Source organism: Diadema antillarum, unplaced genomic scaffold, assembly GCF_040938485.1.
Source record: "Diadema antillarum isolate AM-2024a unplaced genomic scaffold, OU_Dant_1.0 seq00000086_RagTag, whole genome shotgun sequence".
Lineage (NCBI taxonomy): Eukaryota > Metazoa > Echinodermata > Echinoidea > Diadematoida > Diadematidae > Diadema > Diadema antillarum.
This window is the reverse complement of record NW_027271178.1, coordinates 1,293,777-1,315,913: the sequence shown is the minus strand read 5'-3', so window position 1 is coordinate 1,315,913 and position 22,137 is coordinate 1,293,777. Positions and strand designations below refer to the sequence as shown.

The 22,137-nt window shown below is 37.9% G+C and overlaps 1 protein-coding gene across 1 annotated transcript in view; it reads left to right on the top strand.

Moving 5' to 3' along the window:
• Positions 1-22,137, top strand: part of LOC139726528 (solute carrier organic anion transporter family member 4A1-like) — an 81,477-nt gene that overhangs the window by 23,879 nt on the left and 35,461 nt on the right. The window contains exon 3 of the mRNA XM_071637510.1: positions 12,264-12,363. Within this exon, the coding sequence (XP_071493611.1) occupies positions 12,264-12,363 (100 nt within the window). The remainder of the gene's footprint in view (positions 1-12,263; positions 12,364-22,137) is intronic.

Here is a 22,137-nt window from a genome sequence, read left to right as displayed (position 1 = left end):
CGTGCGTCGTGCGTAAACTTTTTACATTTTCATCTTCTTCTTGAAAACCCCAAGACCGATTTTCATCAAACTTGGCAGGTAGCATCCCTAGGGGGTTAGGAACTCAATTTCTTAAAATGGGCACCATGACCCACCCAGGGGGCCCCCAGGGGGGCCCAAACCCCCCAAAATTAAGGAATCTTTAAAAATCTTCTTCTCTAGAACCAGAAGTGATAGAGCTAAGTTAATACTATGAGTTAGTTCATTGATGACTGTAGTTTCAAGTTTGTTCATGGCAGAATCAGGGATGCCCCCCTTGGGACCCAGGGGAGGGGGGTGGGGAGGGGTTCTAATGGGGCCTAAATTGTACATTTTCATCTTCTTCTTGAGAACCCCATGACCCATTTTCACCAAACTTGGCAGGTAGCATCCCTAGGGGGTTAGGAACTCAATTTGTTAAAATGGGCACCATGCCCCACCCAGGGGGCCCCCAGGGGACCCCCAGGGGGCCCAAATCCCCCAAAATTAAGGAATCTTTAAAAATCTTCTTCTCTAGAACCAGAAGTGATGGAGCTAAGTTAATACTATGAGTTAGTTCATTGATGACTGTAGTTTCAAGTTTGTTCATGGCAGAATCAGGGGTGCCCCCCTTGGGACCCAGGGGAGGGGGGTGGGGAGGGGTTCTAATGGGGCCTAAATTGTACATTTTCATCTTCTTTTTGAGAACCCCATGACCCATTTTCACCAAACTTGGCAGGTAGCATCCCTAGGGGGTTAGGAACTCAATTTGTTAAAATGGGCACCATGCCCCACCCAGGGGGCCCCCAGGGGACCCCCAGGGGGCCCAAATCCCCCAAAATTAAGGAATCTTTAAAAATCTTCTTCTCTAGAACCAGAAGTGATGGAGCTAAGTTAATACTATGAGTTAGTACATTGATGACTGCAGTTTCAAGTTTGTTCATGGCAGAATCAGGGGTGCCCCCCTTGGGACCCAGGGGAGGGAGGTGAGGAGGGGTCCTAATGGGGCCTAAATTGTACATTTTTATCTTCTTTTTTAGAACCCCATGACCCATTTTCACCAAACTTGGCAGGTAGCATCCCTAAGGGGTTAGGATCTCAATTTGTTAAAATGGGCACCATGTCCCACCCAGGGGGCCCCCAGGGGGGCCCAAACCCCCCAAATGAAGGAATCGTTAAAAATTTTCTCTAGAATCAGAAGTTATACAGCTAAGATAATACTATGAGTAAGTACATTAATGACTGTAGTTTCGAGTTTGTTCATAGGAGATCCAGGGGTGCCCCTCTTGGGGGCAGGGGTGGGGGGGGGGGGGGTTGGTTAGGAAGGTCCAAATGGGGGCCTGAATCGTACATTGTCATCTTCTTCCTGAAAACCTCATGATAGATTTTCGTCAAACTTGGCAGGTAGCATCCTTAGGGGGTCAGAATTTATCAAAATGGGCACCATGCCCCACCCAGAGGGCCCCAGAGGGCCCCAGGGGGCCCCCAATTCCCCAAATTAAGGAATCTTTAAAAATCTGGGCCCTTATTGTACATTTTCATCTTCTACTTCAGAATGCCTGGTCAAATTTTGGTAGAGCTGTGAATAATTTAGATTAGTGACTGCGTGAAAGGTGAACTTGCGATACTCAGGTGAGCGCTAGACCCGCGGGTCTCTTGTTTTTCCTCTTGATGAAATCATTTTTTTTTCCAGGATTTTCTGTCTTTGATTGACTATTGATAAAGGGTACATCCTTGGTGAAGAGGGGGGGGGGGGAGGCAGGAGGGAATGGATAGGAAAGAGAAATGCCATATCGTCCGCTGGGTTGACAAGACGTTGCATCTCAAATTTGAAAATCACTTTATTGGATCAATTGTCAGATAGTTGGTTAAGTGATGTTCTGTCCAAATCCTAGCTGTCTTACCCTCAAAATGAAGCCACCACAGTATGCCAAAGGGAAGGTGATCCCATATAGTTCTTTGACTGCCAATTTTTTTTTTTTTTTTTTTTTTGCTTGCCTGAACATTTTACATTTTTGAGATAAGAGGATTTGCTTTTTGAGAACCAAAAAGCAGTGTAATGATGTCTTTATCTTTGAAAGTGTGGGCATGATGTTTGCATAATCTCGACACTTTTGAGATACGAGGCTTTGTTTTTTGAGAAGCAAAATGCAGTGTAATGATGTCTCTTTATCTTTGAAAGTATGGGCATGATGTTTTGCATAATCCCAACTTATTGATTTCAAAATATGTACAATGGCATATCTATTTCTTGATCACTTTAACTTTGTATTTTTACATTGTTTATCACTTTTCACAAAGTGTTTTGAAGCTCTTGAAAGAGATGACAATTACATCACTACATACATCACTATGATTATTTTTACCAAATGGATAAAAGTTATGTGTATCTGCATCAAGAAAACATTTAAATCCCAAATACAACTTTAAAGAAGTTTGTGTGTGTGTGTTGCTTTGTGTGTAAGTGTGGACAGGAATGTGTGTGTGTGTGTGTGTGTGTGTGTGTGTGTGTGTGTGTGTGTGTATATATATTTTGTTTGTGCTGTGGTTGCGTTTGTGTGTCATTTGCATATTTTGTCTCTGTGTGTCATTTGCGTGTTTTTTCTCTGCGTGTCTGTGTGTGTGTGTGTGTGTGTGTAAAAGTGTGTGTTGCTTGTTTATTTGTCAGTGTATGTGTGTGTTGCTTGTTTATTGTCATTGTATGTGTGTGTTGCTTGTTTATTGTCAGTGTATGTGTGTGTTACTTGTTTATTGTCAGTGTATGTTTGTGTTTGCATTGTTTGCATATGTTTTGTATAGTTAACATTTCATGTAATGCTTGAATCATGCTTGTAGGAAGTTTGTGGTGGCACCGGCTCTCCACAGCTGTCCAATCACTTGCCATCACATTCCCCCAGCCCCTCCCCACCCCCACCCCCTCCCCTGATCTTGACTTGATCCAGGACTTGTCATACCAGTATGTGTATGTCTTCTGAGTTCTATTCATAGACTTCCCCCGCGGGCAGTTGCCTGTCGTCAGGTGCGAGGGTGATTCAGGCCACTGTGGCCAGGTGAACCTTTTCCGACCCATTAAGTACGAGAAAAACCACATTTGTGCGGTTTGGTACTTAATCTTCCTGTAAAAGTGTTGTATTCTTCACCGATCATGTTTTACATGTAAGAGGAACATTTTTTTTTTTCAAGTATGATTTGTCATTTCGGTTATGGAATTCTGAAAGCCTTATTATTACTAACATTGTGACTGCATGATTCTTAAATTAGAAACATGGTTCCAAAGATGAGAGGTGATGTTGCTCTGTAAAATTTACAATATATATATTTTTTTTCTTATTTTATGCAGATTTTATAGATTAAACCACTTCCAATTAATCTTCCTCCAATATAAGTTACATGTACACCTGTAGAAAAATTTAGGGGTACCAACTTCATGATGGTATAAAGAAATAGATTTGTGCAGCATAATTACCCCAGGACTAGAGTATACAGTGGACAAATTGGGCATTATAAATATGCACTGTGTCATTTGACAGGTCATAAAGTATAGTGAATATTGGTGAAAAATGATGACCAAAGTTTTGAATGATGTCAGGCTGATGACATAGACAATAACATAACCATTCAGGTATCAGTTCATTACCTAATATGGCATTCTGTTAAGGAGTCAATTTTGTTGTAATGGTCACCTGACTTGTTTTTGGTCATGTGATGACTCATTACATTTCTTTCTCAGAAAAAAAACAAACCACAGATGTGTTTATTTCACAATATGTTTTATGAATCATTCCTGCCATTTATGAATTGAGTTTAACTGTTTGAGGTCCTTCATATATTTGTAGTCGATATGCAAAGTAAATAAAATAGTTTTCCAAAGATAATATACATTGTACATGTAGTGGCAGATTTCTCTGAGCAGAATGAGTATGATGACAGTTGTTCGTACAGCACAATGCCAGTTATTCTTACTTGTCAAATAGGTTATGAGATTTGATAACAAGATTAATTTCGTCCATTGAACTTTGAACATTGACTCAACTGCTTGTTTGTTTGTTTTTTGGTCTGTATTGATGTTTTTAGTCGGAAATGACATCCTTTATCTTTTCTGAAGGCTAAAACACAAATTTGATGACAGCGGTATGCATCATTAATGTATATGTCATGCAAATGAGATTGTCCTACACACAGAGAAGTGTCCTTGGCATTGTGCCACATACATGGCGTGCATCGCAGTTGTCTTCGGATGCAGCCAAGCTATGTAGGTGAAGAATTTGCCTCCCCCCCAAGAAAAAAAAAAAAATTGTCCTGCACAGCTCTACCCAGCCATTTACTGTAAAACAAGGAATGTTCATGTGCATTTTAATTTTGCAAGAGCCAAGATTCGCAAAATTCAAATGCACATGAAAGTTCTTCTCTACATACACTAACACATTGAATGCTAGAGGCAACTCGTGAAAATTTCATGCCGCAAAAAAATGCCGTCGGCTCTAATTCGCGAAAATTTTAATGCCACGAAAATATCGCGTTTTACAACCCTCGGAACACCAACATCTCACAATATCGTTAGGATTGTATACAAACAAGTATACCAATGGTGAGAAACATTTATGGCATTAAAGAAACAGCTACAGCTACAATCTAGTAATTTGGTCTCATGACTCATTTCTCTATTGGTGATACATTATTTCTCTGTTGTGATGTAAAGTAATTTCCCAGACTCTAAAAGAGGTCCAGATGTTCCATTTAGGCAGGACGTGCTGTAGTGGCTATGCAGTTCAAGGCACGTACAGATTCTCTTCATGCATACTTAAATGCTGAACTGTGCTCTCTCCAAATGCTTTCTCACCAGCTTACAATATATCATAGTAGTAACATGGAGTGGATGTATATAGCATTCCATCAAACAATATGGCATCATGAATAATTATACTACATGCATAGCAGCATCTCTATCTCTCTCCCTCTCTGTACAGACATTCATACAACTCCTATAAATGAATATATTACACATGAGTGTATATATTATTATGCATTCATGTCACACACATATCTAGAAGTAGTAGGAAGACATGTTGTTTCAATTCAATTCAATTCAATTCAATCATAGTTTATTTCCAATCATCGAAAATCAAAAAACATAGTACAAAGTATACATGTGATGAAATATTGTTCATACGTTTGCATAAGATTCATGTAATATATATACGAGACATATTATAGAACAACATATAACATGTACAATATTTAGGAAAACACTGTATAAATACTTCGTGGGCGAGCGGAAAATAAATTCGATTATGGAAAATAGTGATCCACTAAAAAGCATAGCTTGTCGGACGTGGATCGCTAGACAAATAATGAGTAAATTATATTCTATTCTATAACAATATACATGTAATTATTTTGAGATACACCGGTTGGGAAAAAATATAGAATACCAATGCTAGTGCCCGGACACTGCTCACTGAACCACGTGTACCGGGAAAATATGACAAGGACAACACGTTCGTACACACATTCAATTACCCACACGTATACACTGTAAGACGCGAGACAGTACCGAGAGGAGAGAAGACGGTAACAATACAAGTCTACGAAGAACAAGAGACAGGAAAGGAAGAGGAGAGAAGAAAGAAGAGAAGTCTGCACACAGAACACGCCAAGTGCTGCGACATCAGGACAAGTGAAGGCTCAAGCATAAATCAAAACAATTTAAATTATCTAAGATTATAAGTAGAAAGTAAATATTTTCTGAGTTTGTATTTAAATGTAACAAATTTGGGGGAATCTTTTAAACTATTATCTAAATTATTCCAAAGTCTGGGTCCGGTATAAAGAAATGTATTTTGGGCATGTGCGGTTCTCATTAATGGAAGATGAAATTCGTCGGATCGTCGCGTGGGATAGTTATGAACATGACTATTTCGATGAAATGAATCATGGAATATTTTAGGTAAAAAGTTACTGTTGTAATTAAACATAAACTGGCCAAGTTGAAACACATACAAATCATTTACTTTTAATATTTTATGGTCAGAAAACAAAGCATCTGTATGTTCTCGGGTATGTAAATGAAAAACAATTCTAAGCGCTTTCTTTTGCAGTAAAAGAAGTTTATCAAGTAACATCTGACATGTATTACCCCAAGCAAGAATCCCGTAGTTTAAATAAGGTAGTATCAAACTAGAATAAAGAGTTAATAATGCAGATGAAGGAAGATAATATTTTAATCTATTCATTACACCAATGTTACATGTTACATGTTTTGTCACATGACTTGCGTCAATGACATCATACAATCTGTTCTTTCATCACACCGGGATGACCATCATCCTGTTGTAGAGTGGTCACATTTACTCCTCAACGAGCATGAAATAATAAACATTGCATGCTCAAAATGACCATTCCAGAAAATCGGGGGGGGGGGGGGGGAGGGGAGGGGGGATAGGTATGTAGGAGGGGGAAGGGGTATAATGAGATGAAGAAAAAAGGTGAAAGAACTATTAGAAGGAGCTCTTCACTGTGATGTAAAGTAATGATGGTTTAGGCAGCTGTCATACAGGCATGGGAGCTGTTTTCTTAATTCTTCCTCCCCCCCTTCGCCCACCGATATTCTTGACTGAATGATGCGGTGGTCCAAAGTGACATTGATGGCTCACATTGTTGCTTGCGCTGATACAAGGTGACAGGCAGCGGCGTGCCGCGGGATTCGTCCCTCGACATAATAGTCCCATTCATACCCAGACCTACACAAGCCTTCATCTTCTTTTAATATTTCGTTGAGATCGCCTCCTCTCTGCGCTGCACTAATTCTCTTGGTTGACCTCCTTTACCCTGCCCCAATCTGCACTGAGCAAGTCCACTAATCATCTTGATGAGTGGTTCTTATCCCATGCATTCAACAACCATCTCTGCACTATCAACACTTACTTCTATGTTCTCCATTAAAATCTCATTCAGGGGTGCTAAAAGCCATACAAATAACACAACAGCAACCCACATGGTGTTTATCCACTTTCGGGCACTAATTATGGGAATGATACAAATTCATTCCATGAAAACACTGTAGGTATCTAGATCCTACCAGCTGTGCTTTAAATGTGCTTCTTTCTCATATTTTTTTTTTTGTCTTTGTACGTCGATGCATTTTTTTTTTTGATATATATAAATGCATGTCTCTTGCACTCATGCCATTTTAATTCACTCTAGTAGGGCATACATAAAAGTATTTCTACTTCTACTTGAATACATTGATTAAAATAGTGAAGATTAACATGAATTGAAATGGTCATGATAACAGTTATGAAAATAGCAGTGATACAATTGATGATAGCAATTAGAACAGAAAAAAAAACACTTTAAATGTTTCTTCTGTGTATTTCAAAGACCACTGATAATCTGAAAGGTCTTTCACAAATGGTATCTTCAAGAACAATTTCCTTCTTTTTTTTTTGAAAACAAGCATCCTTTAAAAGAAGACAGGAAATGACATCATAGGATTATTCCAATCAACAATCATGTTTAATAGAATGTTGATGGGGGCACATACAACATACTTGGCATACAGCCACCACTGTCATCATGTCATGCAAACAACTGGCAAACATCGTCTAAAGTCTGTTGTCTGTCTGCAGACTTGATGTCTCTCAGTCTAATCCTTCCATGAAAGCTGATGCACCTTTTGAAAATATTTACTATGATTTTATATATGAATATTATATACACAGCAGCTCACAGCAACTTTAGTTCCACACAAAAACCCCAGAAGCCACATTCACACACACACCCACATGTGCACAAAATTAACAGATTTTGAAACTTGATTTTTGTGAAAACCATTAATTTGTGCATGGGGAAGCAAAAAAAAATACCCCAAATGTTAATTATTGCAATACACATTGCACTGCAAAAATCAGTCCTGCTTGATTTCTTGGAAATATATCGCTGTAAATTTGCCCTGCGTGTTGTGTGAGAACAGCATGTGGACACTTTATAGATTTTTTAATCCCATAATGCAACTCGTCACAGTAAATCCACACACTGGGATGCCAGTGGTCATGTTCTTGTCACTGTTGTTGTTGTTTTTATGTATGTGAAACATAGCAATAATTTGTCCAGCGCAGGGTGTGTGAACGGTGCCATATATGTAAATATATATGTATATATATATGATATATATATTTTTTTTGCATCATGATGAAAAAACTGATAACTCCTGTGAATGAATAAGTATAGCAATGGGGGGGGGGGGGGGTTAAAGAGAATGAAAAATGGGGGAGATAGAAACATTTGGTCCCAAAAAAAATAAACAAACTGTAGAAATAAGCGGAATCACAACTTCAACTGCAGTGAGAAAACTTTGCTGTTTCAGCATCTGGGAAGGGACCTCCTGGCAAGCAACCATAATGTTGTTACGATCTCCATCGGCGAGGGAAGAGGGAGGCGAATGTGCCATGCTTCAAAAATGTGGGTGAAGAATTTATGGAATGAACATCCATCCATCCATCCACCCACTGAATTGGGACGTCTGCATCATGTATTCTGCGCCAATTGTCGGGGGCGACTTTTTTTTTTTATGTGACCTCTTTCCGTTTCTGTGAAATGTTGTCCATAAAGATGGCACTCGCAGTGTCTGCTTCAGCGGAGAAATGAAGATGGTTGTTGAATCGGCATTGACACCGGGTATCTTTGCAGACGTAAACGCTGCGAGCGGACAGACGACTGGCCTGATTACCCTTCCACATTCCTGGGTCTAAATGTCACTGACATGACGCTCTCCAATAATCAATGCTGCCTTCTCTGTTCGTTTGCGCTCTGAGGTCAGCATCTGGAGCTAGCCGAGATGCACTTGAGTAGAACGTGCATTGATGCATGGTGACGTAAAAGCTTTCACCTATTTTTTGCAAACACTTTTTTTGCGTCATTTTGTTGTTGTTGTTGTTGTTGTTGTGGGGGGGGGGGGGGGGGACAACTCCTGTGTATGATCCAAACATTCACAGAGTGGAAAATGTATTGTTGAGTCTTTTTCTCAATACCAGACCTAAAAGAAATGATGACAGGACTCTCAATTTCTGACCCTTTGAACAGAGTCCATCACAAAAACAAGATGATAGAGTTACAACATCTCAAGAAACATGTAAGAATGTCCATTAAAAAAAAAGGTATCACAGAGGATGAACAAATAGACAGACAGACAGACAGACCGGCAGATAGATAGATAGAGATACTTTGTATAATTTTGTACAGATAGACAGAAGAAAGACAGGAAATAGAAAGAAAGATGATGAAGTAAGATAAAGAAATGAATTCATGTATATGAATAGGTGAATATGATTGTAAACCAAGCAAGATGTCTACCAATATGTGATGAACATGAAGGGAAGTGATGTTGAGGGAAGAATTCATTCTTTAGTCCTCTCTTGTCTTCTTTTGTATCAAGCAGTTCACCCAGCATTACGATGTACACCCCCTTAACCCATTGAGGACAAGTCTCGAGTATACTCGGGCAGGTGTCTATCTGAAATGCATGTTGTGGCAAAATCAGTCCATCCTCAATGGGTTGATACTGAGCGGTGCAATTTAGGAAGAAGTCATGGTTGTACATAGTGTTCCCAGAAAAAATGGAAGGAAAAAAAGGTCGAGACTCCTGAACCTAGTAACATACCAAGTGTTGCCATAGCAACTGGAACATGATGCCCTCCCAGATCACCACACAAAACTGTTTTGCTTTACCCCCAGATTTATGAGAAGCGCCTATTGAATGAGACAGTCCAATCATTTTGATAAGATAATCTTTTTAGGTAACTATTGCTACCCGTAGTGTGCTGAAAGATTGATGCTGTACTGAGCAACATGATAGTTTGTAACAGGTATACCACCAGCTGGCATTAAAGGTGAACTTTACATTGCAGTTTGGATGAGAGATCATGCATGATATTCATTGATATACAGTGGATATGTAGCTAGATCTATTTGTCTGCAGTATGTTACTTAATGAAACTCTTAACAGAGTAAAAGAAAATGAGAATGATGGGGGTCCAGATGATGTTTGAATTTGAACTTGTAGTTCTTGGAAGCAAAGACACTGTCACCATTCCTTTATCGTATTGTAAATTCTCAGTGAAATTGAGTAATTTCCACAACTTAATTTGAGTTAAGGTACAGGACAATGTAAAGGATACTATCATACAATGTGTGATTGGCCTGAGCAACCAAGTGTGACTTCTGAAACTCTGCCCTAGCCTTTAATATATATATAAATTTATTCATTTATATATAAATGAATAAATAAATGTAGTAGAAACATGATCATAAGCTCTGTTAGGCAGGAGTATTAAGGAAAAGTTAAACATAGCATACAAACAATCAAAGTATCATAAAGTAAAAATAATGGAGAGAAAGAAAAAATGACAAATATTCAAAATGGAAATTTCCCACTTACTTAATTGCTACCCTTCTTCATATACTCCGGTAGAAAGAAAAGTTCAAGTGGTCGTTCTTCATGGTTCTTCATGCCAGGTTTTGTGTACATAAGGTACAATGTATATGACAGGAGTGGAATAAAGGTCCAGCAGAAATTGAAAGGAAGTGCTGTATTTACAAACCAACCCACGACTCACCTTGCTCAAAGAAATCCTGATACAATTATATATATATATATATATATTTTTTTTTTTTTTTTGGATCAAACAACCTACTAGACCACTATGTGTCTGACAGATATATTTCATTATATTTGCTCAAAGGCACCCCAACAATATAGTGAAAAAAACAGATGAATAAAGATATTTTGATAAGGATCTGTGGTCTTTGACTGGTAAAACTAGCTGGCTCCAGTGATTTGGCTTCGTATTCGCAAATGGAGCGTGCCATAATCAACCCACGCTTGGTTTCACTCGGATAGTGCCCTCCGACAAGGACGACTCATAGCTGTACATGTGTCTTGTCACCTAGAATTGATGCCTTTTACAATGGTCTCCCTACATCTGAAAGACAGGAGAGAACTGTTAAACTAAGGCAAGCAGACCTGGAAAAAAAAGGAAGATGAAAAAAATTGAAAGAAAAACAAATGTCTGAAAATCATTATATATCTTTGTAGTTGTCATTTGTCACAGAGAGAGAGAGTTATGGCAGACTGCGTGGGAATTAGAGAGAAAAAAAAGGACAAAAATACACTCAAATATTTTCAACAGTTATCATTGACTGTTTTTGCAACCATTTGAAAAAAAAAGTTTGCAAATGGCCTCATAGCTAGCGAGGCTGCCTAATAGGTTGATTCACAATGTTCTGAATGTTTTTTTTTTCATTTTGCTGCATGAGCTATGTTTGTTTTTCTGCAGATGAGGATGGCATTGCGCTGCATGGTTGTTTTTGAAAATGGCTCAAATCCACACCCTGCAGATGAAATGATGTCATGACTGTGTTAACCCGTTGAGGATGGGCTGATTTTGCTACAACACGCATTTCCCATAGACCCTAGCCCGAGTATACTCGAGGCTTGTCCTCAACAACAGACGTAGAATTATCTTTTTCTGTCTGTCAGCAGAGAGTGTAGCCCCCTCCCCCCCCCCCAAAAAAAAAGAATAGATTTATAGGGCTTGAGTGCAGACAAAGATGCAATGTCATTGGACCAGTATGCAGGAAGTTAAAGGAATGGAATAGTTTTGATGGAGACGGGGCTTCAATTTTCCAACTTTTTGTGAGATACTGAGAAACCTCTTATGAAATATCAAAGAGCATACAATTCTCTGAGGAATTCAAAATATACTTGATGAAAATTGGTTTTGAAATGGCTGAGATATCCCCCCCCCCCCCCTACAGAAAGAGGTTCTAATTAAAGGTGGGACCCACTTTTATTAGGACCACTTTGTTTTACTTTCTTTTTTTCAGCTATCTCGGCCATTTTGAAACTGATTTTCATTAGATAAACTTTTAATTCCTCTGAGAATTGTACGCTCCCTAATATTTCATTAGTAGTTTCTAATTATCTTGCAAAAAGTTAAAATCATAAATCCCTATCTTAAACCGAAACTATACCATCCCTTTAAGACCATTTGAATTGTTCACAGGTTGTCTGCAAACTGTCACTGAGTGTTTTAAACCTTTCATCATTTGAGAGTTTCCCTTTTAGTAATCCATTGCTCACGGGGATGTGCATGAGGGGGTGTGCATCATATTGGCAATCATGGTATCACAGATTTGAAGAGTTTAACATCTTCATATGAATAATGTTTGTGTTTGTTTGTTTGTTTTCTCTCCCTGCAAACCCACAGGAATCTTCAATGGAGCTTCCCTACTGGGCCCGGCCTTTGGCTACGTTCTTGGAGGAATGTTCCTCAGTATCTATACTGATCTGGGAGTGGATCATGAAAGGTATAGCATTATCTTCACTCGCTTCCTGTGCTTCGATCGGTATGAACTTTGTAGCGGACCTTGCTATATCCAGACAATGCGCTTTTAAACGTGCAGTTTGTTCCATTGTTGTCGGTTCCTGATTGGTAGATGAAAGTTTGGGGGTTTTTTTCACATATATTTGTACTGTATACACTGAATATTTCGCGAGGTATTTATTTTCGCGAATTTTGCGAGTCAGGTGCTATTCGCGAAATTAAAGACATGCGAAAATATTGACTCTGATCGCCAATGTGAATGTAACATACACGTGTACTCAACTCTGTTCAGTACAGGACTTCACGATCGCGAATTTAACCACTCACGAAATCGTCGGGAATTCCCATTTCACAAAAATTTAGACTTACGAAATATATGGCATTTACATTGAAAACAGCACAGCAAAAATTTCTGTATGCCTACTCTTTAAAAAGATCCTCAGCCTGTGTTTGCCCCCACTTGTTCATGTTCACGCAAATCTGTCTTTCATTACGATTCCTCTTCTCCAGTGGATAACCCCAGCCAAGATAGGCGCAAACTTGATTATGCCTCGCTAATTCCCACAACCTGTTTGGCCAGAAGTGCACTTTTTTTTCTTTTTTTCTTTTTTTTTGTTGGGGGAGGGGGCAGTTGGTGACTCTGAAGTACCAAGTGCAGTCATATGTTCCGCAGGGACACCAAATTTTTAGAAAGCGGCGCAGGATGTCTTGGCCGAAAATGGACGAAATTTGCTGGATTTAGCAGTTAACGATCTTTTCCTGCCAAAATGTGGGGGTGAACAGTTACTTGTACTTCGAGTCTGTTTTGTGTGTATATCTGTGAGTTTGTCATGAGTAGCAGTTTGTATACAAACTAGATTACTTTGACCTTCATTCACTAGGTTTTTTCTTTTGTTTGTTTTTTGTAGTTGTTTTTTGTTGTTGTTAGTGCTGCTGTTTCTTGGTCTGGGACCATCTTTCACAAGCACATAGCAATATGAATATGTCATTATGTATCTATGTACTAACCCTAAGAATGACACAATTGTCCATATGGTATCGATGCATTTTGTGCAAAATTGAGCACATGGTGACATTGAATGCAATTTCTTCCGAGTTACGATGCAATTTTTCCTTTCTTTTTTTTTTACACATTTCCTCATAATTCATGCACCTAGTCTTCCGCAGAAAATTACAATGCATTTTTTTTTTTGGCAACAGGTTATGATATACTGACCCTGAACCCTAGTTTTACATCTGAAAAAGAAAGAAAAAAACAAAAAAATAAAAAACAAAAAAATAAAAAACAGCTCATTAAAGTGTTCCTTCAAAACCAATATGTGACTGAAGGTGATAGTGGTGATGATGACTGTAATTATGATCATCAACATCAGTATGATCATCATTGTCATTTGTTTTAAGAGTAATAGATATGGTGACAATGATTATAGAGGTGAAAACTATCATTGTATTAACCTCCAAATACAATGTAGCATGACAAAAAACAGTATCTCTCCTGGAAAATCCGTTATGATGATCAATTCGCAAGATTTTGATTCCCCTTTAGATTACAGCACCTTCTTCCGTGGCTTTTGTGAAGTATAGGCTCACAGCTCCACCATCATTGGTAAAATCAATATATGTGTGCATGTGTGCATGTGTGTGTGTGTGTGTGTGTGTGTGTGTATGTGGGAGACAGACAAACATACAGACAGACAGTGTGGGAGACAAAGTGAGTACAACGATTGTAATCGGTTAGGCGTTGTCGTGTCTGTCGTCACCTCGTCAGACGAGGGAGACTTTGCGATGGACGCAAACTGCTGTTCCAGTTCTTTTAACCCGTTGAGGACAAGTCCCGAGGATACTCGGGCAGGTGTCTATGGGAAATGCATGTTGTAGCAAAATCAATCTGTCCTCAATGGATTAACCCTCCTATCCCCTTTGCTACCTGCTTGCATATATACAATAGTGTAGGAAGCCTCTGCGGGAGGGAAAAACAAAATATGTAAGGGCGCAGTTACCAGCTGGGGTTGTTGACTGCGTCGCCATGGTAACCCTGTTCCAATTGGACATAATACAGTTAGCTTTCCTTGTATTTTGACTAGCACTGGAAGGATGCCAGAATTTTCTGAGAGTGTTTTATTCAAGGAGCTCTAGGTGGTGTGTGGTGGCTGCTGTGGAGAGGGCATGATGCCAAAAGCTAATGTTTTGACTTATTTATTGTTACGTGATCTGTGATCTTCCAGTCAGTGTCGACAATAACAGGGACCATTATCGGTCATCAGAGCCGTGGGTGAAAAATGAACTTCACTGGATTAGTAATGTGATTGTCTCTTCCTCTTTTGCCTCCTTATCTGCCAGAACAGCATTGATGACCATTAAAAGCCCACCAATGCTGATGTCAGAGTACAAAGCCATGTACACAACCTCTAGCTTCATACAATTGTACCACCTGAAAACTGACGAAGAAAGGAAGAATGTATCTACTCTTGCAAAGTTTCCTTCATTAACTGATTTAAAACTCATCTTCTTTAAAATGCTCCTTAAGTTTGACTAATGTATGTCTAGACTCTTTAATTTGTAATTCGCAGTAGAGTATATGATTATAGTAGTTGTGCAATAAGATATCCGTTATTATTATAATTATCATTATTAGTATTATTATTATTATCATTATTATTATCATTATTATCATTATTATTATCATTATTATTATTATTATCATTAGTATTATCATTATCATTATTGTTATTATCATTATTATTATCATTATTATTATTATTATTATTATTATTATTATTATTATTATCATTATGAAAAGACATATGTGACAAAGTATTTGAAACAGAGTCTTCATTAGAGCAAAAATGGTAAAACATCAAACTTTACAAGAGATGAATAGGAACAGGTGTCTTATCTTTTAACCACCCATCAAACAAATCACCATCTTCCTTTAATACTAACAGTATTTTTGAGGCGGTGTGCTCCGTCAACAGCAAGAGTTTTGCATGTAGCTGTGGCTTCTTATATGGTGAATCCAATTTACTAAGCAAGCGATAGTCATAATCAAATTTACTTGCAATCCTAAACAAACATAATTTTGATGCGCATTCTATCTGTGGTCTTTAAGAGTAAAATGCCAGCAGAGTAGAAGTGCCAAAACCACATCCTAATAGATGATGTCAATGTTTTTCGGTAGGATTGGGGGGGGGGGGGGGGGGGGGGGGGGGGTAGGGGAGCAGGGAAAGTACAGAGAGATTGCTTGGTCCATTTTCTTGTCACTGCATACAGGATTTGGTTCATTATTTACTTTAATACATTAATATGTGTACATATGTGTATATTTCATGTTCAAGTTGTAAAGTTGTATGTGTATGTATGTATTTGCGAGTATAATGTTGTGCATGTGGTGATTTTCAAGCCTTCACCCATAAACCAAGAGTCAAGTTCAATTATAGCATAAGGTGACTGAGTCCACTAGGTGTTTATACAAGAGTCAACATATAACTGTTCCGAAGGGAAGTTTTACCCACTTGAATTACACCTTGTTGCAATAGCACAAGTAATTTGTGTGTGCTATACTTTGGTGTGCTGAGAATAGACACTAAAAAAAATGTTGTAATTGCATCTCTCCAAAAAGACCCCCCTCTGAACCTCTTACAAGTGAAATAGTAAAAATGTGACATTAATAGTTCTGCCATCAGCTTAACCCGTTGAGGACGAGTCCCGAGTATACTCGGGCAAGCGTCTATGGGAAATGCGTGTTGTAGCAAAATCAAATCGTCCTCAACGGGTTAAGCAGGAAGTGCCATGACAGGCAAGGGGGAAAGATCACACAAGAATAAGAAATGATCATTTTCATTTATGTATCATACCTTTTAATATCATTCTTTGTTTTTCCCCTATGGAGAACAGCAGTGCTGATGTAGAGGTTACATTGGATGACATATCATTATTGCCAACCACGTTACGCCATGTGGTATGAATTTTTTAACGAAGACATAAATGCCTCCGGCCCGGAGACTCCGGAGATTCTCATTAATATTTTTAGTTTTTAGCGACATGTGGGCAGAGCTACAACTGTAATCACTCACAGATTCCGTTTGGGATCATGGGCGTTGTGAGCATTCATGGCGAGAAAAGTACTTTTGCCTCATGTTGATAAGTTATTTAGACTCCATTGTCATTTTTTTTTCCTTTTTCATAGCATAATTTCTTTTGACAGTGAATTCAAAGCTGTCAAAATTTTCTCCTGAATGTTGACATTTGCACATTCTTGCTTCATGTAGATGTAACAATCTTGCACATGGTTGCGCCTTGAGCATTTGTTGATTAGATGGATTTGGTGCCTTATAGGTCCCATATATTTTTTATTAACAATGGGATATATTGTATGCCATAATACACAGGAAAAGACATACTGTACCTAATTTTCCCCTGAAACATTTGTCGCAGAGATCTACTAAAAGGGAGCGCCTTTTCCTTAAACCAAGGAGGTACTGGGCAAGTAGTACCTCCTCGGTCCAACCATGCGGAAAATGGTAAATGCCACGGGGAGAATGATACCGGTATATCCTTTCACTTTGCTCGTACCCCACCAAGATAGTTCGTGACTTTGCCTGCATTGTACGCAAGAGACCATAATATGTTATGTAGTTGTTGTTGTTGTTTTTGTATTTCCTGGAAGTATACCACTGTGTTTAGTCTGGGAGATCATGTGACTTGCAAATTGACATCCACACTTCATGTGAAGGATGTCAGGTATGATAGTGGGGTGGCTTAGTGAAATTATCGTGACACGGCGGACAAAAGCATGATTTTTTCACCAAAGGTACTTCATGATGTACCTTCTCAAAAAATAGGGTGCTCCAAGAAAATTGATGCTGGGAAGGAGGTCAGAGGTCAAAGGTCAATGACCTTTATTTGTGAAATAGGTTTTTTGGATATTTCTCAGGTCAGGAATATCCAATCTGGATAAAACTTGGCAGGAAGAATATTGAGAACAAGTAAAATATTTTGATCGAATTTGGAGTGAATTTTCCAAAGGTCAAAGGTCAAAGGTCGATGAACTTTTCCTAAAAATCATGTTTTTGTTTATTTCTCCAGGTAGGAAGATTCAATTTTCACAAAATTTGATATGAACGTTGTATAGAAGGTACCAAGAGTATAAACCAGGGGTCAAATATAATTGTTGATTTGTGCGTTGCCATGGCAACCCAAAACTAGGGTTTTTAATTGAAGTTAGTTACAGGAGGCTATTTTCCAGTTTGGAAGAGATTCCATTTGAATAGGTACAACTGATCGACGGGATGTATAGAGGTTTGAAATACTTTTCATTAGTGTTAAGTGGTATGTTGCCATGGCAACTACATATATAGATTTTGGTTACACTTAAAGGAGACTTCAGAACTTATGAATTTGAAGAGATTTCCATCAGGGTTGGTATAATTGATCAACAAAAAAGTCGCCAAAGATTTGTCACCTTTATAGCATGTGGGTTGAGTGAATGCAGCAACAATAATAGAACACATCAGTGAGAGTTTGAGGAAAATTGGACAATCCGTTCTAAAGTTATGAATTTTTGAAGTTTCTGCTCATGCAGTCGAGGCTGGATGAGAAGACTACTATACCTTGTAATGTCACATGTGTACAACGATATAAAGAATGAATAAAAAAAATTCAACATAAATTATTTTCGCTTACAAAAGGATACTCGACTTCTCTTTCAGAAGGCAGGGGGAATAATATTACCCTTGACATACGTCAGTAGCAAGTCAAAGAAACTATGTGAACTTCATTCAAAAAGTAGGGTTTTGTGAAATTCTCATTTTATTTTCCTTAGAATGTGCGCATGTGACATCATACACTGTGGTAGTCTTTTCATCCAGCCGCGACTGTGCAGATACCTTAAAAAATCATAACTTTTGAACGGATTGTACGATTTTTTCCAAGCTTTCTGTGATGTGTCCTACTGATATTGTTGTATTCACTGAATCCATGTGTGCATGAAGGTTGACTTGTCCTTTAAGGACAGATTCTGAAAGAGCAGACTGTAAGCTTTAAAATGATGTATCACACAATTCAAAGGGATTCCCCTAACCTATCTAAATAATAATACCGGTACTGGAAAGAAAGCACACACTCTGGATAAGTATGAACTGAGAAAAGAGGCTGCATTGTCTATTTTTAATCTTTACCAAGCTGTCTCATGTCAATATGTTCGTCTTTTCTCCCCCCCCCCCTCCAATTTTCATTTGAGTTTGTCATTATTAATTTTTGACGATAAGAACGATGCCACAAGGCATTGTTTCTTAAAAATGCTTCAACTGCTCCTTCAGGTCCAAAATCTACATCAATATATATAATTTTCCCGATCTCCTCAACATTTTCCAAAAATAAAGCATACACCTTTTATGCATTGAGTCCTCCTTTTTGTGGATAATTAAAGGCAAAAACCCAAAATTAGTGCTTGAAAATTATTCTTAAGTGTGAGTTACGGATAGAAAGAACCTCTGTAAAAATGAATCTGTATAATCAATGTTAAGTATTGTTAATAACACAAAATGTGAACAATATTTCTATGATAACATGTTTCCAGACTAAACCGTCCGCATTTATGCTTTAATGAGAAAAATACTGATATCTCTTTATATGTTTGCTTTGATTGCAAAAACTGTATATGGTAGGATGTCTTGTGATACAACAGGGGGGGGGGCATTTCATGAAGCAGTTTGGTCAGATATTTTTCTGACAAACTGTTACAAACTACAGAAATCCTTGCATCTGATTGGCAGAGAGCAAATTTGTCCGACAACTTGTCGGACAAAATGCTTCATGAAATGCCCCCAGACCTACACATATTATGCATAAAATGTGATATCCTGAACATTTTTTTCAAGTCACTCTCCCAAAAGTGTATATATAGGACCTTTAAGTTTTTCTTGTGTTTGTTCCTGGCAGATTACTAGTACAGAAATGCTCCAATCCATGATGACCTAACGGAAATTAAGGAAATTAAAATGAATATACTGAAAACCAAAACTACAGATACTAATAACTTACTTCATTCTTCTCTCCCCACCCCACCCTACCCCTTCTTTTTGGTTTCTTGATATACTAGTAGATCTAGCTGACTTTGATAATTGTCATTATGTAACATCATCTTCAATTGACAAGGCGATAAAACTTAACAATAATTTCATTATGCTGCTGGACTAATGGGGTTAGTTGAACTATATTGTTTTTAATATACTATACTTTTTCCTCCTATCAATCACATGTATTTTGGGTGGAATGTATTTTGACATAAAGCATCATAGAATCAACCGCCTTTGGGGTCGGGAATTTTGTCATATTATATTGTGATTTAGATTCTGCTCTATGCCAATTTTGTTTTATTTCTATCAACTTTTTAAACTCTCCCATAGACTTTGTTCACTAGCCAACTACATCCCACCCTCTTTGGATAATGTGAACCAATCTAACATTGCTTTTACTTTTTAATAACATATTTTAATAACTTTTTAATATACATAGCTATCAGACCAAAAATATTCAAACCGCTTTAAGTCTTTATGAGTGAAATTACAAATATCAATATATTTTTAAAAATATTCAAATTGTCTAAATTCAACTTCATCTATGAAAACAAACTTTTAACCTTTTTAAACATTTGAATAACCCCCATAAAGAAATAAGAAACATATAGAGAGGGGAAGTGCGGACAATAAAAATTGCTAACGGGAATCAGGTAATCCCTGCGCTAAACCTATGGAATTCACACAATCTTGGAGGAAACGGGTTAAATTTGTTAGGAAATATGTAGGGCAATACCCAAAACCTTAAGTTCTCAATGGAATATGCAGCTCTTCTACTGGTAAACTAGTAGTTCTGGGAGAAAAAATGAGCTGTGACATAGTCCTACACCTGGCTAAGTCATTGCCCAAGATTTAAAGTATCTGAGCCAGAGTCACATGTCACTCTTTGCCATTTCTCAACAGGAGGTAGACAGTACTAAAAAAAATCCTTTACCAGAAATTATATCAAATTATTTAATGAAAAGGTGCTTAAGAAAACTGGACTATTCCAACACACCTCCCTCAGGTCTGCAACACAGACTAACCACCTGTTACCATAGGAAAACCAGTAAAAATGGTGTATTACTGTAAACATGCACATAATATGTCGTATTATGGGTCTGAATTTTAAGACTAGCAACCATGTACATTACATTGCATTGTACAGAAACCTGGCGAATGCCCTGTGTATAGTCTTTGAATTCAGACATTATTGTTATGTACAAATTAAGGGCATTTTCTCATTTTTTCTGTTAGCGGATTTCTTGGAGCACCCCCTAATTTTGATCCTCATATATATACAAATGTCTGAGGAAAATATGACACTTTTGTCCGGCGTGTCACGATTGTCAGTATATTTGTCACTAAGCCACCCCACTATGAAACATACTCTTTGACATACGGAGATTCGAAGAACGGAACAAAATGGAGTAAAAAAAAAAAAGAAATCAGAAAGCAAAAGCAGCGTGACTCTTTGGTCGCAGGAGGAAATGTTGGGAATGTTCTGCACGTAATTTATTGAAAAGTTAGGTCACAGGTGGGCTGACTAAGCTGTGACACTCCTTCCCTATTGCCTTGGGAATGATTTGTGTGTTTATGTTCAATTTATGGCGTAAGAGGAATCTGTAGTTGTTCTTGATATTGTTTATAGAGGGGTAGTATTGAAGTATCACATGAAAGTGATCCCTTTGGAATCTTTATTTCTATCTTCTATCAGTCCCCTCTCTTCTCATCTTTCTATCTCTCTCTCTCTTCTAATGATTATCACTCTAAATTTTCCTTTTTTATCCTTCTACATTGTATCTTATTCCCTTCTCTCCTTCACCCCAGGCTCTGTTTCATTTTTCTCTTCAGCACTTACTCTCTCACTCTCTCTCTCTGTACTGTATCTATGAAACTTAATTTGCAGACTTTCTCATCACTAACCCTGGAGCTATATTTGGAGTAACTAAAAATGTTAATGAAAATGGGCCTTTAGGTGTATTTGTTTTTCTACTCTTTTTTTATCAAATTAATCATAGAATGCAGGGAGAACTAAAGGAAGAAGGCAAAGAAAAAAAGAGAGGAAGAGATAGATAATGCTGGCCCCTCCAAGATGAAAAGAAATGTGAATACAAAATGTCATCTCTTTGAATGTTACACCTTAGAAAAAGAGCTTTTTTTTTCAGAGCACATGACTAATAACTCAATCTTAACTGTGCTCACGCAACAGGGGATTTAAGTCTCCGTAGCAACCGGTATGAAGGGATTATCAGATCATCATGAAACGTGATTTACCTATCAAGCACACTCCATTCATGAATGATCGTAATAACATGATGGCTGACTGTTATTGAAAGCTCATTTAGGATTTTCATATTTGCTTCATGTACCTCATTAGGGGTAAATGGAGAAAAATTACATCACATTGAAAAAACAAAACAAAGATGTTACTATACAAAACTGTAACAAGAATCAAAACATTACTCTTATCCAATGTGATGTCTCTGAAATGTATATCCAGATAGAAGAAAGATTGTTCCTACAACAACAAAAAGAAAGGCTGAAAATCATAATAGTTGATTCTCAACATGCATTTTAGGCCTACCGCAAAAAGTGACCCTGTAATCAATTGTTTGACTTCTCTATGATACACGGTCACAGATGTTTTCTTGTAGAGACTGTAGTCAGGCATGTCCGTGAGGCAGCTATCACTATTTCGT